The sequence below is a fragment of the Coregonus lavaretus genome (assembly GCF_964263955.1).
Source record: "Coregonus lavaretus genome assembly, chromosome: 20".
Taxonomy (NCBI): domain Eukaryota; kingdom Metazoa; phylum Chordata; class Actinopteri; order Salmoniformes; family Salmonidae; genus Coregonus; species Coregonus lavaretus.
In genome coordinates, this window is record NC_140007.1 from 28143311 (window position 1) to 28166316 (window position 23006).

Consider the following 23006-nt stretch of genomic DNA (forward strand, 5'->3'; position numbering starts at 1 on the left):
TTTTGGTACTGTCCATTTGTAGCTTGTTTTTGGACACAGGTCCAGCAATGGCTAAAGGATTGCAATATTTACCTGGAGCTAACCCTGCAGATAGCATTACTGGGTGATCTGAAAAGTCATAGTCAATCGATCAATAATATAATAATACTTTTAGCAAAAAAAAATATTTTCAATTTACAATCTGTAGAAATAATGAGAGTAGAAATGTTCAGAACTTTTGTAAAACATCACAGTACAGTTGAAAAATATATGGCAAATAGAAATCCAATATGGATGGTGTTAAGAGATAGATGGGTGGTGTTGAATGGAGTTGAAGGATGGGACTAATAACAACAAGATAACTAATAATGTAAGCATACTGTGTCCATAATAAGTATATAGGTTATAGGTTGAGAGCTTTTGTGAAAGAGCACAGTTAGAAGGATATGGCATATAGAAGCAAACCAGTTGGACATCATGAAAATGATCGGAGAGGTTGAGGGTAGAGGAAGTTCAGGAGTAAAAACAAACAAAAAAGAATTGTCCATAAAATGTATATAGTAGAGAGAAATAAATCATTCTCTCTACTATTATTCTGACATTTCACATTCTTAAAATAAAGTGGTGATCCTAACTGACCTAAGACAGGGTATATTTACTAGGATTAAATGTCAGGAATTGTGATAAACTGAGTTTAAATGTATTTGGCTAAGGTGTATGTAAACTTCCAACTTCAACTGTATATAGTATAAGGTATATATAACAGCACTATAAGGTATATATAGTGGTCTACTTCATTACTGTAATAAGTGTTTTCCACGGTATAGGAGGGTCTATGAGTCATAGACCAGTGTGGCCACACATGTCACAGCCATTCATCCTAATTATATGGGCACAGCACAGCATGGTACCGCAAACACCGGATGCAGCCCATGAAAGCCACAGAGCATTGACCGCCATTCAGAAACCTTGAGCTGAAGCTATAGATTAGCTGTAGGGTAGCTGCTCATTCAAAGCTGTAAAAATAGAACGTTCACTCAAAGCATCTCCGGGCACTATGGTCTCCAAGCAACAGATGATGAGTAAGGACATTCCCACGGGGCACACACTGGTTGAATCAACATTGTTTCATTTCAATGAAATTACGTTGAACCAACATGGAATAGATGTTGAATTGACGTTTGTGCCCAGTGATCTTTGTTCTCCAGTAGAGAGAACTTTGTTATTCTCGTTGTTCTCCGGTAGAGAAAGGCTCACATTAATGCACTCCCAGGCTATACTGTTCTAGTATAACATGAGCTTAAGGTGCCCATCATCTCACAACGTAAGACCCCAGTGATGTGTCAACATTCTGCCCTGTGAGGTTCCTACCCAGTCTCATTTAGTGTCAGTAGAATGCTAGCTACTACTAGCTAGAGATGAACACCTGCCTTGCTGTTTCAAATTAGACCAGGATAATCATTTCACAGCTCTTATTTATAGTACATTCTTAACAGTTTGTTTTGTTCCATCCATTTTGTTCCATCGTGTTCCGTTTTGTTCCTTTTTCTTATTACCGTACAGTAAGACCCACCTACAGTAGACTTTTTCGCTGCATGGTTGGTGGACCCAGCTAGGGAGAGATTTGAAGTTGGTGTCATTGTTTTTAGAAGATCAGGATAAAGTCAGTGGTCATGATTCCTAAACATTTAGAGTGTGTGAAGGATGGGTGTAAATAGCCCAAATGGAAGCAGCTTATATTTTTATTCATAAGTTTTAAAAGCTTTGCCGGACGTCAAACAGTGTATCCCTTCATTAATTGGAGGGGATTTGGGTGGGGGCGGGGGAGGATGCAAAGATTTGCACTAATGTTGACGTCTGCATTTCATCAAACCCTTTTTTAGACCACCAGTCTCCTGGCCTAGTCTCTCTAATAACCCATGAGACGTGCGCTGTGTGATGTGAGGTGCTGTGACAGCCTGCCAGGGCTCACACTCGCACCCTATCCTGCTCTTCACCCTTCACTTCCACTGCCTAGCTCCATGAAGGAAGGCAAGGCTAGCAGGACTTTATGGACCTGTCCCATGCTCCATCTCCTCCTCCTCCTCCTCTCATCAGGGGTCAGGGGTCAACAATTTCACTGTTAGTCTGCACCTGTTGTTTACGAAGCATGTGACAAATACAATTCAATTTGATTTGAGATACTAGTGCAGATCAAAAGGTGTGTTGAGTCGCAAGCCCCATCAATACTGCCATTGGTATTCTTAATTTTTTTTTAAGAGTGATGATGGACTGGCCATCCTGTTTATTGTTTCTATTATTACTGTATGACTAAAAAATGATCTGCATTCCTGTCTGGATTTGGTATTACTAATTTTAGTCTCAGACTCTTGACATTCTTGTTGGGCGTTATGTATTGGTCAGCCACAACAACACTGGCCTGGCTGGATCACTGTTCTATTTACCTTAGTCCTAGCATGCCGTTCTGTTCTGCCAAGGGTCTACCCTATAGGGTGTCCCAGCATTATTCAGTCTATTTCTGTGGCAGGAGGAGGAAGGGGGATGGACCAGGACAGGGCAGGAGGCGGTCCGGGGGGCTCGAGCAAACAGTGAGGGTCTCAACACACAAAGTAAACATTACCCTGTGTTTGAACTGTACACCTTGAGTCCAGAAAATCTCCCACACACTCTCTCCCCTCTCCCCTCAGCCCTGTTCCGACTCACGCACCCCTTTCCTTTTAGCTGACCGGCCCAGCTAAATACACCGCTTATCCCTGGACCTGCCCATAAATCAGAGGGTGAAAGCACCTCTGACAACGTCTCACCTCCACAGCCCTGGCCTAGAAGCTCTCTCTGGCTCACATGTGGGGAGTGCATTGGATATGGCTGCCCAGCAGTGGACTCAGAGAGTTCTATGGTTGTTCTTCTCGCAATATCAGAAAAAACTCCTTGACTTGCTGTATATCTGAGTACTATGATGCTGAGGATGGAACCACATTTGTCTGCAGATCTTTGTTAAACCAAGGCAATAATCAACTTGATTCAGTCAATTAGCTATCTCCCCTTCTGATCTCTAGGCTAGGCAAAATGTTGTTCAGTCAAGACTAGAGCATGCGTAGTCACAGTGACTGATTTGCAGGCTGATGATAGGAAAAGCCTGGAGACACAGCAGCTCTCCTGGATTTGGGTTGTTAAATAGGGCTTAGTGCATGACATGTTCTCTTTTTCACTTCATGTGGTATTAAGAGCACCCAGCTACCCCGGCCCAGCTCTGAATGGAAGAGACTAGACTTTGAATGATGTGTCTCATTACAGGGCTACTACTCAGACAAAATGCTCTGGCCTACTTGTCTTCCTAGGGTATCCAACCGTGGGTTCAAGCTTTGAGCAGAAAGGTCAACTTACTTACATAAAGTATGTATTTCTGGGCTCCTAAACTCAAAACTTCATTTCTACATGAGAACAGAACTACAGCAAAAATACAAAAATTACACACATTCATTCCCCTGAGGGAATTGGGTAAACGTCTGACCATTTCCCACTTTCTTTTTATTTTGTTCTTTCGTTTTGTTGTTTTGACTTTGTTTATTCATCCCTGTCTCAAATCACTGACTTCAACATCTGCTGCCTTAACTTGTTCCCAACAACTTTGATACATCAGCACCAAAGAAATAAATCTACATACACAGACGGCCTGAAAAAGCAAAGCTTTTCATCTGTAGCATGAGTCAATTAGGAGGGCAGCGTTACTGAATGCATTCGGCAACTTTGTTTCTGAAGTGTTCAGAGGAATGTCCTCGGGACTGAACCGTAGGACCTATTGATTCTGACATGTTTATTAGCTTTTGTTGTGCATGTGTTGGAGGGAATGCACCCAATTCCCTAGATGGGTGGGTGCCTTTTTATTTAAACAACCAACTCCTCATTCACTCAGCCGAATGAGTCCTCTGGTCCCACTCACACAGAACTACCCTACGCCTTGACCTCTTTCTCCCCTCTGTCTCCAGATGAAATCCTGCAACTAGTAATGTCCGGCCGCCCAACAACCTGCCCTCTTGACCCCATCCCCTCCTCACTTCTCCAGGCCATCTCTGGAGACCTTCTCCAATTCCTCACTTCCCTTATCAACTCATCCGTGACCACTGGCTGCGTCCCATCTGACTTCAAGATGGCCAGAGTCGCTCCCCTCCTCAAGTGAGACCGCTCTCCTCTGTGTCACAGAGGCTCTCTGCTTTGCCAAAGCTGACTCTCTCTCCTCTGTTCTCATCCTTCTAGATCTATCCGCTGCCTTCAATACCGTGAACCGTCAGATCCTCCTCCCTACTAGGTTTGGGCAGTATCCAGATTATCATACCTTCATACCGACCTTGTGCCATACCTGGGAGTGCCTGTGGTTACGCCAGCTGGCTGCCTGCAGTAGTTACTTACAATAATTGCCTACCATTCAGCTGTTTTCTAACCTCATTGTCTGAACCGTTAACGTCAGGTAGCAAGTGGCTACTGTGCTTGAAATTTAGCTAGCTTGTTGCTACCTGGATAGCTACTAGTAAACAATAGCTGGAACGACCGAGCGAGCAGACGCGAACTGGCTGAGTCAATTCAGTGGCTAGCTTTGCACTTGGCTAGCTAACAGTAGCTGCTAGGGGTAAGTCATAACCTACATATGTATTTAGATTGTAGTTAGGTATTGTTGGTAGTTATCGTGGGTTGTTGTATGTAATTATTGTAGGTTAGTATTGTATTCGGCGACGCCGGGCGTAGCACGAAGCTAGCTGGCTAACCCTCCACCTGGACTAGCTGGCGAGTAGCTATTAGCAACGGTATAGTTATTTCACGCCTGGGAGTGCCTGGGTAAGTCATAACCTACATTTGTGTTTTGTTTTTTACATATTGATAGCCCTAGTCGTTCAGGGAATTCGGGACATGGGTGACTAGTTAACGTTAGTTTGGCTCTCTCTGTGTGTTCGTGCCGTGAAAGGAGGGGTTCTTCTTTGTCTGAAAGCAATGGCTAGCTAGTTTGCTAGCTATTCTAGCTAACTAGCTGTTCACGGAATAATGCTGCGCCTAGTTAGCTAGCTGAGTTAGTCTATTCCTAGAAAACATTGAACCGCTGTAGTTTACAACAATTATCGTTTCTGAGGTGGAAGTTGGGAGAGTTATATTTGGGAGTTGTGGTGAGGGAGGCCCCGCTCTCTCCTTTCCCAGATGTTTAGTTCATTTCATTCCGATCTCCTCTGCATTATTGTAGCCATTTGCTGCAGCCTGTAAACTATGCCTCTGCCTATCCCTGTTCTCTCCTCTCCTCTCACAGGCTACACAAACGCCTCACACCGCGTGGCTGCTGCCTCTCTAACCTGGTGGTCCCTGCACGCACCACTCACCTGGAGTTCCAGGTCTCAGGCAGCCTCTGAAACTGCCGTTCTGCTGCCAACAAGGCAGAGTTCATCCCAGCCTATGCTACCCTCCAATCCCTCGACTTCTTGGCGCTGACGGAAACATGGATTACCACTGAAAACACTGCTACTCCTACTGCTCTCTCCTCGTCTGACCATGTGTTCTCGCATACCCCGAGAGCATCTGGTCAGCGGGGTGGTGGCACAGGAATCCTCATACCTCCCAAGTGGACATTCTCAATTTTTCCCCTAACCCATCTGTCTATCTCCTCATTTGAATTCCATGCTGTCACAGTCACTAGCCCATTTAAGCTTAATATCCTTGTCATCTATCGCCCTCCAGGTTCCCTTGGAGAGTTCATCAATGAGCTTGACGCCTTGATAAGCTCCTTTCCTGAGGATGGCTCACCCCTCACAGTTCTGGGGGATTTCAACCTCCCTACGTCTACATTTGACTCATTTCTCTCTGCCTCCTTCTTTCCACTCCTCTCCTCTTTTGACCTCACCCTCTCACCGTCCCCCCCTACTCATAAGGCAGGCAATACGCTTGACCTCATCTTTACTAGATGCTGTTCTTCTAATAATCTCACTGCAACTCCCCTCCATGTCTCCGATCACTACTTTGTATCCTTCTCTCTCTCGCTCTCCTCCAACACTACTCACTCTGCCCCTACACAGATGGTAATGCGCCGTCGCAACCTTCGCTCTCTCTCTCCCGCTACTCTCTCCTCTTCCATCCTATCATCTCTTCCCTCTGCTCAATCCTTCTCCCTCCAATCTCCTGATTCTGCCTCCTCAACCCTCCTCTCCTCCCTTTCTGCATCCTTTGACTCTCTATGTCCCCTATCCTCCCGGCCGGCTCGGTCCTACCCTCCAGCTCCGTGGCTTGATGACTCATTGCGAGCTCACAGAACAGAGCTCCGGGCAGCTGAGCGGAAATGGAAGAAAACTAGACTCCCTGCGGACCTGGCATCTTTTCACTCCCTCCTCTCTACATTTTCTTCATCTGTTTCTGCTGCTAAGGCCACTTTCTACCACTCTAAATTCCAAGCATCTGCCTCTAACCCTAGGAAGCTCTTTGCCACATTCTCCTCCCTGCTGAATCCCCCCCCCCCCCCCCCCCCCCCCCCCCCTCCCTCCCTCTCTGTGGATGACTTCGTCAACCACTTTGAAAAAAAGGTTGACGACATCCGATCCTCGTTTGTTAAGCCAAATGACACTGCTGGTCCTGCTCACACTGCCCTACCCTATGCTTTGACTTCTTTCTCCCCTCTCTCTCCAGATAAAATCATGCGACTTGTGACGGCAGGCCGCCCAACAACCTGCCCGCTTGACCCTATCCCCTCCTCTCTTCTCCAGACCATCTCCGGTGACCTTCTCCCCTACCTCACCTCGCTGATCAACTCATCCTTGACCGCTGGCTATGTCCCTTCCGTCTTCAAGAGAGCGAGAGTTGCACCCATTCTCAAAAAACCAACACTCGATCCCTCTGATGTCAACAACTACAGACCAGTATCCCTTCTTTCTTTTCTCTCCAAAACTATTGAGCGTGCCGTCTCTAGCCAACTCTCTTGCTATCTCTCTCAGAATGACCTTCTTGATCCAAACCAGTCATGTTTCAAGACTGGTCATTCAACTGAGACTGCTCTTCTCTGTGTCACGGAGGCTCTCCGCACTGCTAAAGCTAACTCTCTCTCCTCTGCTCTTATCCTTCTAGACCTGTCTGCTGCCTTTGATACTGTGAACCATCAGATCCTCCTCTCCACCCTCTCCGAGCTGGGCATCTCCGGCGCGGCTCACTCTTGGATTGCGTCCTACCTGACCGGTCACTCCTACCAAGTGGCGTGGCGAGAAGCTGTCTCCGCACCACGTGCTCTCACCACTGGTGTCCCCCAGGGCTCAGTTCTAGGCCCTCTCCTATTCTCGCTATACACCAAGTCACTTGGCTCTGTCATATCCTCACATGGCCTCTCCTATCATTGCTACGCTGACGATACACAACTAATCTTCTCCTTTCCCCCTTCTGATAACCAGGTGGTGAATCGCATCTCTGCATGTCTGGCAGACATATCAGTATGGATGACGGATCACCACCTCAAGCTGAACCTTGGCAAGACGGAGCTGCTCTTCCTCCCGGGGAAGGACTGCTAGTTCCATGATCTCGCCATCACGGTTGACAACTCCGTTGTGTCCTCCTCCCAGAGTGCGAAGAGCCTTGGCGTGACCCTGGACAACACCCTGTCGTTCTCCGCTAACATCAAGGCGGTGACCCGATCCTGTAGGTTCATGCTCTACAACATTCGGAGAGTACGACCCTGCCTTACACAGGAAGCGGCACAGGTCCTAATCCAGGCACTTGTCATCTCCCGTCTGGATAACTGTTGGCTGGGCTCCCTGCTTGTGCCATTAAACCCCTACAACTCATCCAGAATGCCGCAGCCCGCCTGGTGTTCAACCTTCCCAAGTTCTCTCACGTCACCCCGCTCCTCCGCACACTCCACTGGCTTCCAGTTGAAGCTCGCATCTGTTACAAGACCATGGTGCTTGCCTATGGAGCTGTGAGGGGAACGGCACCTCCGTACCTTCAGGCTCTGATCAGTCCCTACACCCAAACAAGGGCATTGCGTTCATCCACCTCTGGCCTGCTGGCTCCCCTTCCTCTGCGGAAGCATAGTTCCCGCTCAGCCCAGTCAAAACTGTTCGCTGCTCTGGCACCCCAATGGTGGAACAAGCTCCCTCACGACGCCAGGACAGCGGAGTCACTCACCACCTTCCGGAGACATTTGAAACCCCACCTCTTTAAGGAATACCTGGGATAGGATAAAGTAATCCTTCTACCCCCCCCTTACCCCAACCCCCCCCCCCCCCCCCCCCCCCCCCCCCAAAAAAAAAAAACATTGGAAAGTGGTTGTGGTTGTACTACTGGCTATAAGGTGTAAGTCGCTCTGGATAAGAGCGTCTGCTAAATGACGTAAATGTAAATGTAAATGTAATATTCCGTAATACTGGCACTAAACACAAGGGGTGCTGTTTTTAAACCCCACCGATACTCTATAATCCGAAGGTTAGCAATGCTAACAAGTACATACAAAATCCCATAGGGAATGCTAACTAAATGCTAACAAGTTTATTGCGAACTTTTTGTACAGTTTCTGACCTAAACTATACAAGTAACTCAAAAATGCTCCTCACAGTTTGCTGCACGTACAAAACAAATATTAGCCAGCTAGGCTCTTGATCCAGGAGTGGATTATCTGCTGTTACCAAGTGAATGCTTGATTTTGGAAGAAGCTAACCACTTAGCTAGATAGCTAACTAGCTACTAAATTAACAAATGCACCACTGCAGAGCATTTAGCACATTTTAGACAGTTAACTTAATATTTATAAGATATCTAAATGGCAAACATTTAGTTGTGAATTCCATACTGTAATTAGATCACCTGGTGCATGCTGCACAACAGTGAGTGACTCACAAGGCTCCATTCTCTCGTCATTGTGTGCTTGTAAACAAACACCATGTGACAGGTGACTGGGGACTACCGTAAGCTTCATAATAATGTGACAGGTGAAATGAAGAACGCAATGTTCTTTATCTCCTAACGTATTGCTCAAGTTGACTGTAGGTATTTACTTAAAAAGTTGCTAAAAATATTCAAATCTATTAAAAACTTCAAAGAAATAGTTTCAACGATATTGACGGTATTGAAAAACCTTCATGTGGCTTTTTCCAAATATCCTGGTATACGGAATATACGGTTGCTCCTACCAGGTGGCGTGGAGAGGATCTGTGTCTGCACCACGTGCTCGTACTACTGGTGTCCCCCAGAGCTCGGATCTAGGCCCTCTCCTCTTTTCTCTTTACACCAAGTCACTCAGCTCTGTCATATCCTCACTTGGCCTCTCCTATCATTGCTATGCGGATGACACTCAACTACTTTTCTCCTTCCGCCCTTCTGACACCTAGGTGGCGACACGCATCTCTGTGTGCCTGGCAGACATCTCAGCTTGGATGTCGGCCCACCACCTCAAGCTCAACCTCGACAAAACGGAGCTGCTCTTCCTCCAGGGAAAGGCCCACCTGCTCCAAGACCTCTCCATCACGGTTGACAACTCCACGGTGTGCCCCTACCTGAGTGCAAAGAACCTTGGCGTGACCCTGGACAACACTCTGTCGTTCTCTGCAAACATCAAAGCAGTGACTCGCTCCTCCAAGTTCACACTCTACAACATCCGTAGAGTACAACCTTTACTCACATAGGAAGCGGCACAGGTCCTAATCCATGCACTTGTCATCTCCCGTCTAGACTACTGCAACTCTCTGTTGGCTGGACTCCCCGCTTGTGCCATCAAACCCCTGCAACATATCCAGAATGCCGCAGGGCGCCTGGTGTTCAACCTTCCCAAGTTCTCCCATGTCACCCCGCTCCTCCGCACACTCCATTGGCTTTCAGTCGAGGTTCGCATCATCTTCAAGACCCTGGTGCTTGCCTACGGAGCAGCAAGGAGAACTACCCCTCTTTACCTTCAGGCTCAAACCCTACATCCCAACCCGAGTCCCTGCCCATCTTTCGAAAACGTCTGAAACCCTTCCTCTTTGTGGAGTATCTTAAATAACTTTAACAGCGCCCTGGACGCACCTCTCCCCCCTGACCTAACCTGACAGCCCATGAGCTCACAAAGTGTTGGCATAATTACCCACTTCCCTCACTCTCATTTGGCTAATGAGGGGACACAAATTGCTGTCGTCTTCAACAACACTCAGCACTAGCAGAGTTGTGCTTGTTCTATGGTAGTCAGAAATATATCAGTTATAGGGATGTATCAAACTGGAAGCACATTCCTATACAATGCTATCTAATTGTAGCATAATATTATGAGCATTGAACAAATGTTGAGGTTGGAGAGGCTTGGCCTTGCACAGCAAACACTGAGCTTGGCTCTGCTCTGTTCTTAAGTGTTAAGGAGAGGGAGGTTCAGTGTAAGTGAATGTTGTTGTCCAGATCTGTGGAAATATAATATCTGTATAAAGTATGGCAGCGCTTGTTGAAATCTTGAGCTTAGCTTCAGCCAATCTAGACAACAGATTAGTTTGTGTAGGCTTGGCTTAGAAATTAGTTCAGAGTGAAGTGCTTGCTCGTGATGGTTGGGTCTGCTGATACAGGAGGTTTGTTGATTGAGGAGGTTGATCTCTGCAAGATTGGAGATACAAGAAGAAATAGAAAGTTGAGAACAGTCCCCCTTTTCAGTGAGGTTGTGTTCTAGAATGTGATTTTGATAATAATAATAATATGCCATTTAGCAGAAGCCTTTTATCCAAAGCGACATACAGTCATGCGTGCATACATTTTTGTGTATGGGTGGTCCCGGGGATCGAACCCACTACCTTGGTGTTACAAGCGCCGTGCTCTACCAGTTGAGCTACAGAGGTAATACAACCATTATTATGGTTTATAAAGTGAAAGAAACATGAGAAGGTGAGAAAATAACTTTTCACTTTCCAGGAAACAATTCAATCATTTGCAGGTCATAGAGATCATAATGAAACTGCACTGCATTAGCTTATAAAGGATTTCTGAAGCATCTACATTGGCCTTATAATGTTTATACATTTGATTTTTGTAAAATTTATTTTATTGATGTAGTATGTCTGTTAGGAAATATGTTGTACAGTTCACTCGTGGTTTATGTAATACAGGATAGTATACTGTCAACAGCTCAGAGTTGCAAATCAAGCATGATACTTCAAAAACAGTTAGATATCTTGGTGCTACACCTGCTCAATTAGGATTTATCTTGACAGATATACTGACACTCTTTTCAAACAGGATATTAATTAATCCCAAGGTGTGTTGCCTCAAATCATAAATGGTTGATTTTTGAAGGCATAAATTATACCACAGTTTATCTTGTTGTGTAAAGTATTGTATTGCGTCTTGTCTGAGATGTAACAATATATATTTTTAAAACAATGTATTAACAAACAAAGCATTATTTAGCAGTAAAACCAAGTGCACCTTCTGCAGACAGTTAATGATCCCGGATAGGAGCATTCATGTAAAGTGGAAATGTGAGATTCATTAGTTTTTGTTGTTAATGAATATTAATCACCAAAGAGCCTTAGAACCCTTAAACCTGACTAAAAGATGAATCTGTTTTTATGTGGAATGTTGCTTGCTTGACTATCGCAGAACCTTTACAAATGGTGGTTATCCTATTCATCCTTAAGGATAATCAGTGAGGAGAAAAGATCCAGCCTGTTTCTATCCCTGAGGATTCCCATTGTTACCACTTCATATAAATCAATGTGGAGAAATTAACAGCTTTAAGCCTTTGGGGCTTCTTGTATTGCAAATGCTTGTGTGAGACTGAGAAAAGTCTCCTACTAAGCTCCTGTAGTTAACATGGCTTGGGATGGGGACAGACAGTCTAACCAAACCATGCCAGATCTAGATGAAAACATTATTTTCTTATTTGTCTTCAAAAGGTCAAAAGTGTATGTAATAATAAATAATAATATGCCATTTAGCAGACGCTTTTATCCAAAGCGACTTACAGTCATGTGTGCATACATTTTTACGTATGGGTGGTCCCGGGGATCGAACCCACTACCCTGGCGTTACAAGCGCCATGCTCTACCAATTGAGCTACAGTTGGCCCTATGGACTTCCCTTGTACAGGAAAAAATAAAACGCTTCTCCAAGGATTATTGAGACCTGACCTCCAAAGAACAGCATGTGTTTTCTAATGTCATTGTCCTCTGTGGTCAGGCCCATGGAAGTGATGGCCTATGGCTCCCAGGGTAGATGCTAAGCTAACGGTGCTCAGATTTCAGGCAGTGTTCCCCTGGGATCAGTCCTTGGGGCCCCTGCAGAGAGAGGACTTGTGATAAGGGTTGATATTGGAAGCTGTGTGAACTTTGTTAAGCTTTTCCTACCCTGCGAAAGGGGGGGGGGGGTCATCCCAAACACCTGGGCTCTCTAACCGGGATCAGGTTGGATTAGGGAGGAGGGCACCATAGAGCCCACTCCGCCCCCACTCCACTCCCCAGTTACCTCTTTTAATAAAACCCATCATTTACCATATCTATGTGCATGATCTTTTATGAGAATATGTTATCAAGGATTGGGATCCTCTATTCATAAATATTTAAATTGATCTCAAACTAATATCCTATTTTTCCTGAGTTGATATTATTTCCTGATCACATCCCTGATTATATCTTTCTAGACTTCATTCTTCCCTCTAACTCTGGTCCATTACCATGGCAGAGGGCTATCTATCATATCATCCCAATGAAAACATTGGCTTCTTACTCAATTTCCTGACCCATGTATCAGAGGTACAGATTGTCCGAGCCAGCAGGCAGTCAAACAGAGGTTCATCACAGGTCAATCAATGATAGACTGTTTATTTACACATTATAGTAATTACTCAACTGCTTATTTATTGTTATGAAGCAATTGGTTCTTCAAAAACGCCTGAATTAACTGTTTATTTGAACCATGGTTTCCGAGAACTATTAAGCTGTCAAACATACCACAGTGTAGTGGGGTTTATTGAGCTGAGTTGTTTTGTCTTTATCAAGTGTGACTGCTTGTATTCTCATGGTGGTCTGTCTGTCTGTCTGACCAGGCACTTTACAGAGGTTGTGTAGCCACAGTGAACATCCTATATGGTGAATACCTTGTCAGATTGATGATTGACCCTCCTCCCATACTGTACATTAGCCACCTGGGGATAGGAAACATTGTTAGTTGTTAATGTCCTTAGACCTCACTGTTCCCTCCATCTCTCCCTCTCTGTCAGATGTGGACGAGTGTGCAGAGCAAATTGACAACTGCAGCACCGATGCCATCTGCCAGAATACGCTCAAGTCATACAAATGCATCTGCAAGTCAGGCTACAAGGGGGATGGCAAGCACTGTGAAGGTAAGGTGTCAGAGACGCACCCATGCGCTCCCATGCGCACATACACACACACACACACACACACACACACACACACACACACACACACACACACACTATGCTTTACATTTCTCATTGGCTTTAAATGACAGACTCACCTGAGAGAGAGGATAGAGATGCAGAGTGGACAGGTGTGAGAGAAAAAGACAGGTGCAGCCGACTGCTCTTCTGTGTCAAAGATGAAATGAAGCAGTACATTTCCTACACATGTTAGAGAAGAGAATTAAGATAGCGGATGAAACAGCAGCCAGAGGCCTCTGCCTGCCAAACGGTCAGAGATGTTTCCACAGCCCAGGGCTGCCTGTGACTCTGTCTATAGCCTGTCAGACACAACCCGTTTTTTTTTTAGCAGGGAGCGTTCAAAGCCTCTGGACTGTTATTTCCCTCCATTTTTATTAGTATTACTGCAGAACCAAATCACAATGTCATTTTTTCCCCCTTGCTATTATAATTCTTTAATTTATTTGACTGTGTTTTTCATTGCTCTTTTCCTTCAGGTTATAAGGTTTGCTTTTGAATTTAATGTAAAAAGGAAAATTAAAAAATGCCCAGTTGAAAGGCTAATCTAAGCTGAGGACAGAGTAGAGAGCTGATTCCTGACAGAGTATGTGCCTCTCTCTCTTCAATAGCACCTCATCTGTATAGACACCTCCAGGCCCATTAACAACATCAGTGTAGTTGATTGCCATGAGCTGCCTTCCTCTCTTATATTGAGTGGGTTAATAATCATATTAGTAATCATAGTAGGTAGAAGGCAGTGCAGTACAGTACAAGGCTGTTGGTCCTGCCCTGGTTTCTACACAGTGAGTTCTTATTGACTTTACCTGGTTTAAACTAAGGACAGGAGGAGTATGGCCTGAAATAAAATGTATGATCGTGATTTGGTTTTATTTTTTCATTTAAGTTTAATCTCTTTGCCAATCATTAGAGTTTACATTTCTGTATAAATTACTGTGATTATTGGTCTACTGTTAACGAAAGCATTGACTGTAATGTTTTTTCTTCTTCATTTTTATTACCTAATTTAAAGTACACTTTAATCAAAGAAAAACCTGATGTTTTCTGCTAAAGGGTAAGAAACCTGTATAAATTTAACCAGTGTAGGTTTCAACTCCAACCAAAAGCTGTGCAAGCGGAGCAGTAGATGCGATACTGTAGTGGTGTAGATATGGTGTTACTGAAACAAACACCTTAAACCTTGGCAAAGCATGGGCCAATGGCTTGTATATGCTGAGATGGAATTACAGCCTTTGCTATCATAACATTTGACGCGTAGGCCTTGTGCTTGTGGATGAAGAAGTGTGGAAATTGAGATATTAGGATAGCTGTTCAAATATACTGTCCCTGTGTTACTTTTCAGTTCATTCTGAAATTGTACACACTAGAGTACACACTGGTAGTATACACTATATGCCAGGCGATTAGGCCTGGCTGTCGCCGTTCCAATTAATTCCAAAGGTGTTCGATGAGGTTGAGGTCAGGGCTCTGTGCAGGCCAGTCAAGTTCTTCCACACCGATCTCGTCAAACCATTTCTGTATGGACCTCACTTTGTGCACAGGGGCATTTTTATGCTGAAACAGGAAAGGGCCTTCCCCAAACTGTTGCCACAAAGTTGGAAGCACAGAATCATCTAGAATGTAATTGTATGCTGTAGCGTTAAGATTTTCCTTTTTAAGGGGGGCCTAGCCCGAACCATGAAAAACAGCCCCAGACCATTATTCCTCCTCCACCTAACTTTATAGTTGGCACTATGCATTCGGACAGGTAGCGTTCTCCTGGTATCCGCTAAACCCAGATTCGTACATCGGATGCCAGATGGTGAAGCGTGATTCATCACTTCAGAGAGCGCATTTCCACTGCCCCAGAGTCCAATGGCGGCGAGCTTTACACCACTCCAGCTGACGCTTGGCATTGCGCATGGTGATCTTAGGCTTGTGTGCGGCTGCTCGGCCATGGAAACCCATTTCATGAAGCTCCCGACGAACAGTTGTTGTGTTGACACACACACACACACACACAGTCTTGCGTAGCTAACCTTGTCAGGACTTACAATTCAGTCCCATTCAAAATCCTATTTTCCCTAACCCGTAACCCTAACCCTAAACCTAATTCTAACCCTAACACTAATTATAACCTTAACCCTAAACCCCCTAGAAATAGCATTTGACCTTGTGGGGACCAACAAAATGTCCCCAGTTGGTCAAAGTATAGTTAAACACGTCTACACACACACACACACACACACACAGCCCTATAGGTAATGCTTGGATATATACTGCATTGTTTACTGCATGTTTTTGCCTGTTTCTCTGCATGTTTACCCATACAATAACACCAAGCTTGAGCATTCTGTATTCAACATTAAAATGCCATTATAAAATGTAAGCAGTCACAGACTGTTAAGCACAGGAACAGTATTTATACCCTGCTACTATAGGTCCTTAGAGTTCTGCTGAGAGATGAGAGAAATAAAGCAAAACAGGGAAAGAGAAGAATAATAAATATTCATGTTCTAGATGTGGTACTTGCTGATGGGTCCTGACTCACGGTGTGTGGAGGGAACTTTGGTCCTTAGAGTGGTCTCAGGTGACATGTTGCACTGAGACTCCTGTTGGCAGGCTGGCAGACATGAGGCTGGCAAACACACCTTGGCAGGGCACACCCTCTGTCTCAGGATGCCAGGGAGGTTGTCAGGGAGAGCAGGGAACAGGAAAGGCTGCCAGGCTTGTTCAGAACCATTCTATCCATTCAATCTAGTCTAGTCCATCAGCAGGGGAACCACTGCAGCTGCATCATGCCTCAGTGCCTCTTAGCAAAGTCCCCTGTCCAAGTCATCACATAGACCTCTCTCTCTCTCTCTCTCTCTCTCTCTCTCTCTCTCTCTCAATCTCTCTTTCTTTTAACCCCTAGAACATTATTTAGTTTTTATCTCACTGGTATTGCCCATGGAGTAAATCCACCTGTTTGATAGGAATTTGATGGTGCTGCATTCAATGTGAATGAGTCAAATTGGTCTGTAACAGACTGAATAGTGAACAGACTGAACAATGGAGTTGGGTGGATAGAATCATGTTGATCTTGAGAAATGACAGTGTTGTGAACAAGAGGGAGGAAGCCTCCACTCGTTGAGGGGATGAGATGCTCTTAGCCCAGGGTAGATGAGAGTGAGACTGGCATTCATGTCTCCTGTGTGACATCAGCAGCAGAACGTTGAGGTGACAGGCTGCTCTGGGAGTTAAAGGGAGAGTGCACTGGTCCAGGCTCAGCCCATTGCTGTCAAGTCAAATCAAGCACTGAGTAATCTGTACCAGGCAGCTGCAAAGAGGAGCTGAAGCACCCGGATTGTTGGCCCTAAATGGGCCAGAAAATAAGTATCTCTTTCTAGTTATCTTTCTCTGTTTGTCTTTCTCTCCCTCTGTCTATCTCTCTCTCTCACACTCTCTCTCCCTCTGTCTCTCTCTGTCTCTCTTTCACTCTCTCTCTGCCTCTCTCTCCTAACACCCATCATATCTCAGCTGTTATCTCCCTGTCTTCATGGACAAATTCACTTTCCCCATCCACAGTTACTGTACCCTCTCTGCCTGCCTCTAAAGGTTGAGTCAACTTGACTTACTGTGTCTGTGTGGCAGTATTTATAGTACATTACACATATCACACTCTTTTGGCACACCAGGTCTTGTTTCATACCCATTTACTCCCATCACACCCACTCACTGATTCATTCTATTCTCATCTTTAGTGTTAATGTATATTTCCTTTTTGTCTTCTGCTCTTGGATTTGTAGTGTTTATGCAGATTTCATGAGGGATACATGCACCAACGTTTCTGACCTGAATGCAAACAATTGTTGAAATAACATACTCCTTAAACATGTCTTACAAGTAGCAAAGTTTGTCATACCAATCTCTGTTTCATTTGACCAAGAACACCCTCTCAGGCTATATGCTGAGTCGAAACCTTGGGTGGTGGGGTGCAGGTCAGTCATTAACATCCCGTAGTCCTAACCCATAGGCCTTACTCATTTCATAACCTGTCCCTCTGTCTCTTCCTCCCTGCAGATTTAGACGAGTGTGCGAGTGAGTACAACGGTGGCTGTGTCCATGACTGCATCAACATCCCGGGGAACTACAGGTGCACATGCTATGACGGCTTCCGCCTGGCACACGACGGACACAACTGCCTTGGTGAGTGTGTGTGAGTGCGTCCTGGTGTGTGTTTTCTGATGAACAGATTTATGACCTTGTGTCCTTACAGTCACTTTGTTGGATAGCTCAAGGAGAGAACTATACTGAACAAAAATATAAACGCAACGTGTAAAGTGTTGGTCCCATGTTTCATGAGCTGAAATAAAAGATCCCAGAAATGTTCCATATGCACAAAAAGCTTATTTCTCTCAAATTTTGTGCACAAATTTGCCAAGATAATCCATCCAACTGACAGGTGTGGCATATCAAGAAGAGGATTAAACAGCATGATCATTACACAGGTGCACCTTGTGCTAGGGACAATAAAAGGCCACTCTAAAATGTACAGTTTTGTCACACAACACAATGCTACAGATGTCTCAAGTTTTGAGGGAGCGTACAATTGTCATGCTGACTGCAGGAATGTCCAACAGAGCTGTTGCCAGAATATTGAATGTTAATTTCTCAAACCATAAGCTGCCTCCAACATTGTTTTAGAGAATTTGGCAGTACGTCCAATCGGCCTCACAACCGCAGACCACGTGTAACCACACCAGCCCAGGACTTCCACATCCGGGATCGTCTAAGAAAGGGGGCCCACCCATGGCTGCGCCCCTGCCCAGTCATGTGAAATCCAAAGATTAGGGCCTAATTTATTTATTTCAAATGACTGTTTTTCTTCACTGAACTGTAACTCAGTAAAGTCTTTGAAATTGTTGCATGTTGCGTTTATATTTTTGTTCAGTATAAATTACTGTAGCACACATAAGGTCCCTGAGTAGGAAATGCCTGGTTTACTTGCACATGTCCAAGTCTTAAATATTGAATTTGACATAATTCATGTTGTTGCATGAATTTATCTCCCAGACTGGATGTCTATCATACCTCAAAAAAGGGCTTTGGGGCCGGGATCATTTATTTGTCAGGGCTAATGTGTGACTTTTAGACTACTACCACAGACAGAACAATGAGCCAGATATTTCACTGGATGCATAAATGTGAAGCATGCGGTTGGCGCTTCCACTCACTACCACTGTGACCGGCAGTGGGAGAACGCGCCAATAGTATCTCACTAGCTCGTGCTTGACTCTGCCTACTTTCTTGCTCGTTCTGCCCACTATGATTAATTTGCTCCCATTGAAAAGACAGGCTCTGGTCTACCTTGGGTTAGTTATAAAAATCTTTGCTACTACTGTAGTTCACTTCTTGCAAATGTTTCCTGGTCCCACATAGCAAGTAGACTATGCTCTCACAACTTCTGTTTTCCACATGCGAAAAAAGCCTGAATTTATGAAGAGCTTGACCCTGGGCTCAGCGCTCTGAGTGAGCTGTAAGTGGACCAGACTTTCTCATGGCTTAATATTACACCAGTGTGCCATTCATATTATCCCCTTGGAGCACACATTTACATTTTAGTAATTTAGCAGACGCTCTTATCCAGAGCGACTTACAGTAAGTGAGTGCATACATTTTTCATACTGGCCCCCCGTGGGAATCGAACCCACAACCCTGGTGTTGCAAGCGCCATGCTCTACCAACTGAGCTACAGGAGGCCATTTAACTTAAAAGGTTACAAAATTAAGGGAGTGTAATTCTGCTCACGTGCTAAACATAGCCACCCTCTCTCTCCCCCTCTATTCTTCTCTCCCTCTCTCCACAGTCTCCCACTCCCTCCCTCTCTCCCTCCCTCTACCATCTCTGCTCTCCCTCCTCTCCCTCTCCCACAGGCTCCCTCTCCCTGCTCCAAAACCCCAAGTCAAACCTGGCTTCTCCTCAGACAGAAACATTGATTTGAACCTCATCATGAAACATTTGAACCTTTGATGTTGTTTGTTGCTGTGTGTTGACCATGAATGAGAATAGCAACAAGTGTGATTTGGTATAACTACTCTAATCTGTCATAGACAGGTTATGTGTTGACAGATGTCTCTCTCTCTTCTCTGTGAATCATTGTCTCTTTCTGTATTATTGTTGGTTTACAAAATGCTTCATTGGTGTAGGATAGAGTGATTATGTGTTGGTGGTGAATTAAATCAGTGTGTTCTTTCTAACACACTAACATAAACAGTAGATAAACTATTTATCAGCACAACCTACAACTTTACTTATCAACATTGTATACATGCTGTGGGCTTGAAAAGTCAACAACTACTCATATATATTTATCATGCCCTTAAAGAACTGAAAGAGTCTTTCACTATTTTTCCTCTCTCTCTCTCTCTCTCTCTCTCTCTCTCTCTCTCTCTCTCTCTCTCTCTCTCTCTCTCTCTCTCTCTCTCTCTCTCTCTCTCTCTCTCTCTCTCTCTCTCTCTCTCGCTATCTCTCTCCTAACTCAAAACAAGCAGGGTTATTTTCCAAGTCATTTAGCATGGCCCATTTATTTGTGTGTGGATAATTTGCTATGCTGTGGATGAGCTCATCCCTTGCATGCAGGTGTGTAACTGGAGTATCTGCGGTTGTGGGCCTGCTGCCTCTTCAGGCCATGCTTCCATCAATCCCTTTGATATATTTCCCTCTATCTTATCATCCATATACTTGTTTTATGTGCAGGCACACACACACACAAACACACACACACGCACGCAATCACGCACACACACACAGAGATGTACACACCCTTGCATACACGCACCCTTGCACATACTCACACACACACATAGTTCTGTATTCAATTGTTTGTTAGTGTGTGTGTGTTCATGTGAGGATGATTTGTTATGTGTGTATCATCCTATGAATCTTCCTGCCACGGTTCTACTTCAGTGTTCTTCACAGATGCCCTCTTGGCCAGCAGGCAGAGAAATCATCCAACTAACCCTGCTTTCTCTTCTCTCACACTCCCTCCCAGGTCTCAGCGTCTTTTCATGGATTTAGATGTATAAAGCTAGTCCTTGTCATTCTGCATTACACATGGTTTACTGGTAATATGCCGTAGTTAGTCCCCCCACAGATGTGAATAACAAGTGGATGAATCATCATTGAATCATTTGAATCGTTTTACCTCCCATAGAGTCAGTGCAATAACACATTCAATGAACAGATGTATCTTTTTATTTGCACACATTGAACGATTAACAAAAGTAAAACGTAATTAGCGATAAATTATTTTGATAAACTATTTTGAGTTGGTAAGGCATGTATTGGTTCTGAAAAGGTTTCTAGCCCTTCGAGCGCCACCTATTCTTTCCTAGCAATTACCCTGGCCTTGTGGGTTGGATGAGAGCTTGGAGGATTTGGAAAGAATACCGTCTATACATACCCGCTCCAGAATGCTAAGAGATTCATCCTTACCACAGAAACAGGATAGGAAGAAGCATTGGTGGGGGTTTCATGTTCCCCCTTCGATAAGATTAGTTATATTGGCCTGTAACTGGAGTGGCTGTGCAGCTGCTGCCCAGAGGAGCTCAGACCTAATTGAGGCTCTGGGTAGTGGGTTGGAGAGCAGACTGACACCTGGACGGGACAGTGAGTGTAATCAGTGAGTGATTCACTCCTAGACCCACCTGATCTGATCCTCCAAAGTTCACATAGAGCCAAGTCCCTTTCGCCTTTACCCACAGAAAATCTATTGTTTAACACCTGAAGTTGATGATTCACATGTTTGGGTTGGCTTTGATTCCCTCTCCTCTCCTCTCCTCTCCTCTCCTCTCCTCTCCTCTCCTCTCCTCTCCTCTCCTCTCCTCTCCTCTCCTCTCCTCTCCTCTCCTCTCCTCTCCTCTCCTCTCCTGTTGCCCTCTGTCACACGGCCCTGGCTCCTCTCCTCTCCTCTCCTCTCCTCTCCTCTCCTCTCCTCTCCTCTCCTCTCCTCTCCTCTCCTCTCCTCTCCTCTCCTCTCCTCTCCTCTCCTCTCCTCTCCTCTCCTCTGCTGTTGCCCTCTGTCACACGGCCCTGGCTCCTCTCCTCCTGTTGCCCTCTGTCACACTGCCCTGGCCTTAGCCAGCAGGGGTTGCTGTCTCTGCTAGTCAGGCCAGGGGCCGGGTTGGGCTAGGCAGGAGTTGCCAACGAGGCGTTCTTCTGGCCCCCACTGACCGGCCAGCACCACATGACTCCTGGTAATTGGCTCTAGCAGTGTTAATGATGTTGGGCGGCAGCGGCAGCGGCAGGCGGCGGAGCCCTACACACCTCACAAAGACATCAGGAAGTCAGGTGGAAGCAATGTGATGTCACAGCACAGTGAATCTGTGCATGTGGAGTAAGATGCCGCTGTCGGTCACTGTATAATTTACCTTATGGTGTGCTCTTGTAGTCACTGATGTCTTGAGATCTCTACGACGAGGTACACTGTAGTGAAGAAGTGAAGCGGAAACAATGTTATTATATTCTTTATGAGCTAAATTGCTTTTTTTTAAAGGCCTTTACTGAATTACCACACCTAGTTCATAATGATGTTGGGACAGAAGGAATATTTATGCTCTTAAAAAGTAGCCTATAGGCAGTGGTGTAAAGTACTTAAGTAAAAATACTTTAAAGTACTACTTAAGTAGTTTTTGGGGGTATCTGTACTTTACTTTACTATTTATATTTTTTACAACTTTTACTTTTACTTCACTACATTCCTAAAGAAAATGATGTACTTTTTACTCCATACATTTTCCCTAAGACCCAAAAGTGCTCGTTACATTTTGAATGCTTAGCAGGATAGGAAAATGGTCGAATTCACACACTTATCAAGAGAACATCCCTGGTCATCCCTTCTGCCTCTGATCTGTAAGACTCACTAAACACAAATGCTTCGTTTGTAAATTATGTTGAGTGAGTGTTGGAGTGTGCCCCTGGCTATTCATATACAGTATATTAAAAAAACAAGAAAATGGTGCCATCTGGTTTGCTTAATATAAGGATTTTAAAATGATTTATACTTTTACTTTTACTTTTGATACTTAAGTATATTTAAAACCAAATACTTTTAGATTTTTACTCAAGTAGTATTTTACTGTGTGACTTTCACGTTTGCTTGAGTCATTTTCTATTAAGGTATCTTTACTTTTACTCAAGTATGACAATTGGATACTTTTTCCACCACTGCCTATAGGGGAAAAAATGGATTTGAATTCAATTCGTTCACACACATTCGCATAACAATCAAAAGCAAATGCATGATGTCCATTATTCCCCACTAAGGTACAAATGTCCCCACATTTATGAGCTATGTGTTTTCTTTTATAAGGTCCTCTAGGTCCTCTAGACCCTAAATCATTCTTATCATTGGTACGGTCCATTGGAATTGCTCAAGTAGGGATATGTGATGCAAAAAACTGTATCATTAACATCTGTATAAATACACCCTGATGGATTTATAGCTACCAAACCACAAATGACATCTTTACTAACCTTTGGCCCCAGCAGAAAACCCTCTCTCTCTCTCTCTCTCTCTCTCTCTCTCTCTCTCTCTCTCTCTCTCTCTCTCTCTCTCTCTCTCTCTCTCTCTCTTCTCTCTCTCTCTCTCTCTCTCTCTCTCTCTCTCTCTCTCTCTCTCTCTCACTCTCTCTCTCTCTCTGTAGGA

The 23006-nt window shown here is 44.6% G+C and overlaps 1 protein-coding gene across 1 annotated transcript in view; it reads left to right on the forward strand.

Moving 5' to 3' along the window:
• Positions 1-23006, forward strand: part of LOC311148069 (signal peptide, CUB and EGF-like domain-containing protein 3) — a gene marked incomplete at its 5' end in the record, with an annotated part of 110512 nt that overhangs the window by 25208 nt on the left and 62298 nt on the right. Inside the window, 2 exons of the mRNA XM_084184964.1 lie at positions 13160-13282; positions 17381-17506. Of these exons, the coding sequence (XP_084041090.1) occupies positions 13160-13282; positions 17381-17506 (249 nt within the window). The remainder of the gene's footprint in view (positions 1-13159; positions 13283-17380; positions 17507-23006) is intronic.